General features: G+C 37.8%; 2 protein-coding genes across 2 annotated transcripts; both read right to left on the reverse strand.

The window, feature by feature from the left end:
• Window positions 1–611: 611 nt before the first annotated feature.
• Window positions 612–3,281, reverse strand: tmem35 (transmembrane protein 35). The gene is made up of 2 exons (XM_034136011.1): window positions 3,074–3,281; window positions 612–2,211 (listed from the first exon to the last, which is right to left on the reverse strand). Exons 1-2 carry the CDS (start codon window positions 3,191–3,193, stop codon window positions 1,846–1,848), a joined length of 486 nt encoding a protein of 161 aa, XP_033991902.1. The 5' UTR covers window positions 3,194–3,281; the 3' UTR covers window positions 612–1,845.
• A 427-nt stretch (window positions 3,282–3,708) lies between these two features.
• Window positions 3,709–8,874, reverse strand: arl13a (ADP-ribosylation factor-like 13A). The gene is made up of 10 exons (XM_034137980.1): window positions 8,828–8,874; window positions 6,721–6,828; window positions 6,243–6,313; window positions 5,893–6,145; window positions 5,613–5,718; window positions 5,316–5,521; window positions 5,100–5,208; window positions 4,675–4,942; window positions 4,470–4,586; window positions 3,709–4,356 (listed from the first exon to the last, which is right to left on the reverse strand). The coding sequence occupies exons 2-10, from the start codon at window positions 6,777–6,779 to the stop codon at window positions 4,295–4,297; spliced, it is 1,251 nt and encodes a 416-aa protein (XP_033993871.1). The 5' UTR covers window positions 6,780–6,828; window positions 8,828–8,874; the 3' UTR covers window positions 3,709–4,294.
• Between the last annotated feature and the right edge of the window lie 679 nt (window positions 8,875–9,553).

The raw sequence follows: 9,553 nt of genomic DNA on the forward strand, positions 1-9,553 counted from the left end.
TCAAAATTCTTGTTTAACAGTCCAAAACCCAAAATAATAAAATAATAATTTACTATTTCAGAAAACAAAACAAAATAGTCAACAAATATTAACATTTGAGAACCCTGATCCAAATCATTTTCTGTCCATTGACTAACTAATCTTACCTGAAAACCAGGTCCAATTAATTAAAAAAAACAAATTGTATGAAAGACATTCAGGGTACAATCTCTTATAAAATGTGCTCAGTGCTTCATTAAGTTTTATGTTTCTAAAGCTGTTTTGCAAATACCAGAGTGACTTTCCAGGCAAGAGGCATAACAGAAGGACCCCTGTGTCTGAGTTATGCTCTTTGTCCCCTCATCCGGTCGGTCTACCAAGTGCATGGTCCTTTTATGCCCATGTAGGATTAGAATTAAAGAAGAGTTTTCCTGTGTTGAAAATGGCACCGAATGTATCACATTTTCATCTCATTCTTTTCCTTTTTCTTAGCTACATTAGTTTATACAAGTTAAGTTAAGATCATAAAAGTGACAAACCTGTAATGCATTACATACAGTATAATAAGTAACACCTATGATACATGGCAGAGAGACAAGCACTGCACATCTGGCCCGTAAAACGGATGTAGCTTATGTGCTGATTTGATGGCTTTATCTTGACAGGGACAGACTTAAGGTACAGTATATAACATAACTACAAACAAATCATAATTTGTTGCATATGTAAATAACTTGACTAAAACAAATGCAAGGGAGTTTATAAAACAAACACTATTTAGTCAATCTCACCTCCAATTCTTTATTTTAAGTATATCATTTACAGAAATATTGTGAATCTCGAAATTAACTGACAGGATTTTCCATTGAGATTTAATTCCTAAAGCAGATCTGTAATATGAATTTTTGAGTTTATATTTTTGAAACAGAAAAAGTATAGCCAAATTAATCAGAAGTTGTCTTTTAAGAAACAGATAATATGCTTAAGACTTTAACTGTGAATTACAAAAAAGGTAAAATTACATTTTGAACAGGCAACAATACTTTTTTGATTGAGTTATGTTTTGCTGTGCACGCTAGCAGAAGACACCCAAGGCAGCAACTGCTGTACTTTCCAGCTAAACAACTTCACTGTGGTAACTGAACTGAAAGGAGAAAAATAATATTCTGCAATTTTCACTTTAGGAGAAAGGGTGTCATGCGCACTTCTACAAAAATGTACTGAGATGAGATGAACTAGGCTGTATTCATTTTTTCTTTCCAGAATTGTGTTCTGGTAACACTACACCAAAATATTATGTGGATATGTCGTACTAGTTGATGTATAATCAGTACAAAATTGTTTCAAAAGTGCTCATATTGGTTAATGTTTATACTCTTGACCAAATGAAACATGCTTTAGTTTAGACATTATTGAAATTCATAAATGATTAGTCTCTCCTACCTACAGTAAAAAAAGAAGCTACAAAGATTCTTACATGGAAAAACAGCATTCTCAAATCATTTTGACATAACATAAATGAAATCATTTAACAACAAAATACATTTAACACAGTGTAGGACTGAAATAAATAGAGGAAATTGATTCACTATTTAGACAATGAGCTGATCTCATGAGAGTTTCCACAGGTATGATTGTCCACGGTCATGTTGAGGATTAACGGATCAGGAGTTCTCAGTTTCACAGTGAGAGTGCAGAGGAGTAGGTGAGAGTTATCAGTCCGCCAGCTGGATGGGACAGGAGATGATGTGAGGGGATTTATTAGTGGAAGTGACTGATTCCTTCAAAATTTGAATGAATCTCCATCAAACAATAGGGACGCACCAGATTCCCTTTATTGTGGATTTGACGAAGTAGAAGAGCATCTTAAGACTGCTTGACCTTGTTCTTTTCCTGGTCATTTATTTGCTGTTCCTCTCGGCTGTCCTCTCTCTCTGGCCGGTCGTCACTTTGGCGGGCAATAAGAAGTCGGCAGGTGAGCAGAATACCAAAGACTAGAGCGTGGGCGTACCGTTTCAGGGGGTCTCCAACTAGCTGGTGGAAGAACAGGACAGCAAGCATGACCAGCAGCAGCAGGAAGTTGGCCACATCCTTTGGCCGGCCCGGTACGAGGGTAAGCACCACACCACAGCCCACCTCCAGAGAGCCAATGATCTTACGAAGCAGGACCGAGCTGATGCCAATCTTTTTCAAGCCGGGCAATGCCTTGGCATAGCTCTTGTATGCCCTTTTCTTAAAGGATAAAGTACAAAGATACCGTTAAATATCTCTAACATTACACAAAGGTCATACAAATGCACAGGGACTTATTTTAGTGAGGCTATTTAAAAATTATGGTTGCACGATTACTCTTTGACCTATTTCTACCCAGTTAAAGAAAACCAATAAACATATACAATTCAAACTTATCGTATGAGCTTATGAGTTTTGATTTAGCATGACACCTAATGCATGACAGCTAGCATCTTGCACACATTCAACATCAGCACCAGTGGGTGCCTCTCACAGAATTTGCTAGAAATCAGCCGCCATTGCTCTTTAGCTGTTGCTCTTCATATAAAGCGAGAAGCTCAGCAGCCACAACCTATTACTACGCTATAAAGATCAAGGTATACTTCAGAAATGTGTTGATTTTCCTGTATACATGTTTGCATCGTGCAGCTACATTATATCATGTATTAATACGGTGGAGTCTATCGTCCATTATTGATCCCTGTTTTACCATTTACTATCTTATGATAGACACACTTGCTATTGTTTTATTTACCCACACCGATTCAAGGATGCTGTTTGTTTTATTACCAACATACGATACATGAAGGGAACACACAGGCCTAATATAGCCAATGTGCTAACTGTGTTACTGACGTTAAAGACAATACTGTTTCAGCCGGTCTGAACATTTTAAATACAGGATGATCTTTGGGAAAATTGAACAATGGTTCACATAGTCAGATAGAAGAGCCCACCAATACCGAAAAGATTAAGTCCGTATCTTTGATTATTTAGGTCAGCATCTCCTCACATTATTTGAGCCTGACAGCGTTTCGCACAGAACAATAGCCTGAACCCCCACACATCACTGTTTACTCACCATTTCACTGTATGCATCTTTGCTTAGCCTCGGAGTGAGCTTAATGGTTCCCATGAAGACGAAAAATAAACCTAAAGCAAAAGAAAGGGCCACAATAGTAACTGTCCTTGGTGAGGCCATCTTTGCCCACCGTTAGTGCAGCAGGCGCTTCCCACAGTGAAATGAATGATAGTCCGTTTCCCCGTGAAGATGCACCAGGGGGATGGGCTTCTCTGGCTGAACGACAAAGATGGCGTCGCGCTGGTCCCCTTTCTCTGCGTCGCATCCAGGAGCAGGAGAGAACTGACGGGAGCTTGTACAGAGTGATGATAAATAACTAAGTGCATTTACTCTAGTACAATTTTGAGGTACTTGTACTTCATATCTACCATCCAGACATAAGATAGTGTATCTCATCTTGTTCTTGGTTCTCAAAAATAATGTTAAATATCTCTTGTGCCCTCTTGTTTCCATTCAGTATGACAAGGAAACATGTTAGTATGCCTATCTAAGGCTGACAGCTTTAATTTAGAGCATTGGAAAACGCTTATTTGGATACAGTAAATGTCTACCTTGTGAATTATAAGCTATATTATCACCACCTCATGATTTTAATCTCATAAATGATTTGGTATTCAAGTTTTTATACCAAATAGCCTGATTGTGCTCCATGTTCTGAGGTATACAGCCATTTTCTTTTCATACCACATTTAGGGCCCATGCTGATGCTCTGATGGTTTAATAATGTTAGCACAATAGATATGCCACACAGTAGAGACAAAATGTTTATTTTCAAGAATATCCCATACACTGCCCAATCATTTCTAGAAAGTGTTCAAAACCCGTAAAAAAAAAAAAGATACAGTTCAAAAATATATTCCACTAACAATGAAAATTAATAAATGTATACAAACAAAACCTCTATTAACATTTTGGCCAGGTACTCAATTTCATTTTTAAATTGAAAACATTTATACATTGTTATTTATATGTTTTTATCTTACATTTTTTACATTTTATTTTATTTATTATTATTGATGTTTCTATCATGACATAGTTATGCAGACCCACCCTTCACAACACATTTGAATTTTCAGTTTCATTCTCAAGGTTCAGGGATCAGGTCACTTATATCAAAAGTGTTAAAGAAATAACTTCTTCATCTTTGAATTGATGTAGTGTGTCTGTGTCCAACGCCGTGGACAACATCCTCACACTCAGGTCTCAGGACTCAAGCAGGATTCACGCTCTCTGTCCCTGATCCTGACGTTCCTTCAGAGCCATTATTGCTTTTCGGTACAGATCTGTCAGGAGAAAGATGCGTCTTTTTAAATGCAAAGCTTTGATTTCATTCATTTTCAGACTCCAACGTGTAATTGCATTTGATTTGGAGATGGAAGACGTAAATGAGGCTCACCAAATGTTGCAGACAGGTCCACAGGTTGAGAGTAAGTTCCCGACATCTCCTCTGTGTTGATCTTGTTCTTCCTTTTCACTTTGACAACTTTCTTCTTTCTCCTTTTTTCCCCCTTAGCTATACATAAGATAAGGAAATGTTATATTCCCATTCTTAAACAGTTGAAAAGCAAAATATGTATACGCCATTAATAACTGATTTCTACCTTTGAGTGGCTTCTCTCCATTGTTGTTTGATTCTGGCACGTCCAGAGCATCTTCTTTCACCTTTGTTTTGCGTTTCGGTTTGGTTTTCTTCGGGGGAATAAGGGCACTGCTTGCTTTCTCTCTGTGACCAGAGTTTTCATGTTCTCCATTACCGTCACCCTCTTCTTCCTCCTGTTCATTTGCTTTGGCTTGATCTTTTTCAACTTCCTTGACCTTAACCGGCTTCTTCTTCCTCTTTTTCCTCAGCTTTTTTTTCAGAGTGTTCTCCTGTAAAGAATTAAAACAATTGTGAGTTTAATTTGAACTGTACTGTCAATGTATGATTAGTTGTGGGAGTGTAAATATTATTTTTCGAACATTGTTAAGGTAAAATGTATTACATATACATATTACATATACGTATAAAGTCAAGCAAGATACTGACCTTTTGCAGCATGTCTCGTATGGGTTGAAGCTTTCCTTCACCCTTTGTCTTTTTAGCCTTTTCTTTTGGCCGATGAACCTGGCGAAGATCTGACTTACTGGAACGCATCCTGAGGTACGAAAACATTTTTCATAAAAGATAGTCAGAATAAATAATAGCTTATGGGTTAGGTTGACATTGATCTGTACAATATTCATAATGTTGAACCTCTCGTACCGTTCCCCCTTAGTTTTTTTGCGACCTTTCTCTGTTTTCCAGGTCTTTTGCCTCTCTCCTGGTTCCAGAGGTCTCTTGCTGTCCTGTGCTACACGACTGCACAGCTCAGGGTAATCCAGAGCTATGGCCCGCAGCAACCAGCGAAGGCCTCGTAGAGTCTTTCCCTCCGACCAGCGTCGCAGATCAGTTAAGGCTGAACAAGGCTCCTGTGAAGGAAAGAAAAAAAGTTTGGTCTGTTACAATTCCTACAAGAAATGTATGTTTCTAATGATTCATTCTCACACTTTGAATACTTACTATATGGCACAGAGAACGGCTCTGGTTGACCAATTTCTCCAATGAGAGACTCTCAATCAGCTCACTTCCCAGTAAAGCATTCATTTTGTCCTGTTTGTTAGCCAACCTAAGAAGAAAAGGTTTCAGCACAGGCCTAAGTTACGTTTAGCTTCACAGTTATCCAGTCATTAGTTATTTCAGTGTTCCCCCAATCCGCCACTAGGGGGCTCTAGTTTTACTCTACTTTGCAGATGATGTTTGATCACACTTGTAATGCATGTAAGAAGTTGAGTATAATTACACTAATACAGGTTTTCCTGCCACTCTGGGTTGCTTCAGCAGCTCTGCCAGAACCTCCTTGACCTCCTTTATCCTCTGCCTGTCACAGGAGTCCACCACGAAGATGATCCCATGGGCCTCTCCACTGAGCTCCATCCAGGCTCCTCTGGACTCGGCTGACCCCCCAACATCCAGCAAGGTGACCATGTAGTTCTCCACTCTCAGCTCATTTTTCACACAGCCATGAGTGGGTCCTGTTTCTACAGTATGGGGCACTGACAGGACAGGAAGTAAAACATAGGTAGATCTTCAGTCCATTTTCAGATTTAGGAACTTTTAGTTTATTCAGTATTCAATGTACTCTTGAATTACCTTTTAACATTCCTTTAATGGAGGATGTTTTTCCTGCCTTGTCAAGACCAACCACCAAAATGGTAACTTTCCTACAAAGAAGTGCCCACAGTACTTTTGTAAATGACACGTGTCATCAAGATACAATATTATATTGACTCTTTGGACACAAATACGATATCACAAATACTGCCAGGACAAGATTTTTTGATTTCATTGAATTAAAGTGCTGCTTTCAACATGAGACAATATCATGAGACTTCAATCTAAATACTATACGAAAATGTCAAAAGAAAGAAGATTGTTTCAGTTTTTCTTGTACTGAGTGCTTTCTTTTATTTGTATTTAAGGTCAAAGGAGGTTCAACCAAACTGATTACATTTGTGTTCTCTTGAATTTGAAAGATAGGCCATGCCATCCCATCCATCACAGGTCACATTTTCAGATACTCATCATACATTTCACTCTGTCATTTTGCAAGAAATTTCGTTTTTGTTACTTGATTGGCTCCTGTATTTTGGAGAACCAGGCGCAGCAGTTGGTCATGAGGTTGAACATGTTTGCTTGAGGTGAGCACAGCGGCCACCATCTTCTCTGGAACCCGTACCTATGAACAGATGGTCAACCTTAGTATAATCAGGTCCCGCACAAATATCCTCTCCTGTGAATTCAAGATACAGTCAGCAAATGTTCGGACTGCCTCATATCTCAACCTACACATCAACAAAATCAAAAGTCTAAAATTAGCTGTATTCGTATTTCTTAGCTGTGTTTCATTAAAACATGTTGTGCTTTACGTATTTTCTGCAGTGTGGTTTACCATGTGTCAGGATTTATACATGGTCCTCTCATCTTGTAAAACAAATTCAGCAGGTGTGTCTTAGGAAGTCAGACCATGTGCTAAAAAACTTGGCTGATCTTTCGGTCCTTTGTGCAGTGCATCTGTTGAGGCTGTGTAATCTGCTAAAGCCAGTTTAGAACGGCCTGCTTTGTGTTGGCAACAAGCTGGCATATTTGTTTTGGCTGTTACAGACGATGAGAGCGACACCTTGTGTGCTTTAGTGTCAATGATTACGTTTCCATGTTTGAAAATACTTCTTTGTACAAATAAGAACAAAATACAAAAGAAGCTGTATAGAATTAAAATAGTCAATTAGTTTAAGTGAGATGTGAACATTTGAAAAATACTTAATAGACTAATATTTATATATAAATATATTAAAAGTAAGTGGATTACCATAAATCTGATACATGAAGTGTGCACATGAATTCCTGACTTTGATATGTATAATATGCATTTTCTTGTCAACACTGTTTCTATATATTTATGATGGTATCTTAATTTTAGTGATATCAGCGAGCGTAAATAAAAGGAGAAACTGGGATATTAGCCCAACAATAAACAGTAAAGTGCCATAAATAAGCAGTCATATTAGCCATGAGGAACCTGATGTTGATGTAAACAATAAACCTACAGCAGACCTGTACCACTCATGGAAAACTCTCTGTTATCTCTGTTAAATCAGAGTTAATATATCTGTAAAAGCCCAATGCATAACAGTGCTCTGGTTTAAATTCACACAGACAATAAATGAAAAGTCAACATGGGTTGTAAATGCTGAGAATTATTGGATTAAAACAAGCATTTCAAACTCAGTGGACACTAAACTACAACTACCCAACACCACTGAACGACTTAATCACACGTATAACATACCAAATGAACTAAGATATGAGAATATTGAAGGGTACTCACAGAAGTAAGTCTATGTCCATGCATTTGTTTGGATTCTCCTTTCTAACAACATCTTGTACCTACAGTAGGAGCTATATAAATAATCAGGCTCACAGTAAGCCTTTAGTCACCTCATGTGGGAGGTACAGCCTTTGAGTTGTGTTTTGGTATTTCAACCAATCCCAAAGCCCTCTGATCCAATCACTAATCCCATTGGGTGGCGGAGTGCTTCTTTAGTTAGACCAAACAAAGATGCATTTATCCGTCAGGAAAATCTAAATGTGTCTTGTGGTGTGATCTGTGACGTGCTTTGATCTCCTAAAAGTGGAACAATGCTGGTCAGATTTAAGCTGCACCACTTTAGTCACTGTTAGGGATAATGACATCATGTCTATGGTGATGGTGGAGTCGCATCACGGTGTACGTGAGGCAGGTTTACTTGTATATTTGGAACTATCGCTTTTCTTTCTATTTTTTCTAGCGAGGTACATCTTGATCGCTTGAGATGTGGCGTGTTGATCATTCTACAGATAATGTTATCTTATATGTTCCTTCAAAAGGGTTTATAACATTTGTAAGGTTTTATACATTTAGACAATAACATGCAACAAACACAAGCAGATCAAAATAAACTGAACTGCATATTCAGTCCATTATACTTCTTAAAATATCCTAAAGATGACTTCCTGCCTAGTGTCTTTCAAAGCAGTCATACTGGATAAGAGTCATTTGGTTATCATGTGCTTTCCAGTTTCTTTTTAAGTATATGATACTTTAATTATCAATACCCATGTTTCCCCCATTACCCTCACTTATTCTATTCCTATGGTCCGTTTATAACATTAGGCCATGGACAACTGATGAAAATTACCATTTTAGGGTTGGGTTAAATGTACTGATGTTTTCCTATTGATCAATGAAATGTTTTCCTGTCAGATAAAGTTAAAAGACAAAAATATATAAAATGTTATGAAGTGTGGCAAGTAAAGAGAAAAAAAAGACACAATTATAGTTCAGGTTAAAAATGACTTTACAAGGAAAATGTACTTAATGTAACTTAATCACTTGTTAATTGTAAACATTAATGTTCAGGTACACCAGTACACTTACGTTAACAGAGGATCAGCGTACTAATGCAAGCATAAGCAAGTGCATTCTGTAATGCAGCATGCACCACTAGATGGCCTCCCATTCACAGGATATATCTTCACTGCAAGAGGCTGCTGTGCACCTTGTAGTCTCTGTAAATAATATAAATGCTCTATTTTCAAATCCTTGACAAGCTGAGATGAATTGCTGCAGTTGAATGACAGTCTGCTCCAAACTGAAAACAAACATTCATAGTTTAGATTTGCAGCCTCTTCACAAGCCAATCCTCCCTCATTGGATGTTTTCCTTCTTCATGTGTAATGAGGGAAATCAAAACAAAATGGTGAGTAGACTACAGAGTAGAGCTTCTGTAGATATAATGAAATTATAAATATTTAGTTGGAGCTCTCAGAAACCTGTCACAATGGCTTCTGTGCAGGCCTTATCTCATTATGTCATTATCTCAACGTCCAATCAGTCTCTGCCTCCACTGCTGAGTAGACTCATC

This window comes from Trematomus bernacchii, unplaced genomic scaffold, assembly GCF_902827165.1.
Source record: "Trematomus bernacchii unplaced genomic scaffold, fTreBer1.1, whole genome shotgun sequence".
In the NCBI taxonomy this organism is placed as follows: Eukaryota; Metazoa; Chordata; class Actinopteri; order Perciformes; family Nototheniidae; genus Trematomus; species Trematomus bernacchii.

Excerpts from the sequence above, each read along its gene's own strand:
- tmem35 (XM_034136011.1), bottom strand. The coding sequence starts at position 3,193 with ATGGCCTCACCAAGGACAGTTACTATTGTGGCCCTTTCTTTTGCTTTA. Across the intron at positions 2,212-3,073 it reads AAGATGCATACAGTGAAATG|AAAAGGGCATACAAGAGCTA; the intron begins GTGAGTAAACAG and ends TTATCCTTTAAG.
- arl13a (XM_034137980.1), bottom strand. The coding sequence starts at position 6,779 with ATGTTCAACCTCATGACCAACTGCTGCGCCTGGTTCTCCAAAATACAG. Across the intron at positions 5,719-5,892 it reads GCAGGAAAACCTGTATTAGT|GTTGGCTAACAAACAGGACA; the intron begins GTAATTATACTC and ends TTTTCTTCTTAG. Across the intron at positions 4,943-5,099 it reads TACGAGACATGCTGCAAAAG|GAGAACACTCTGAAAAAAAA; the intron begins GTCAGTATCTTG and ends AATTCTTTACAG.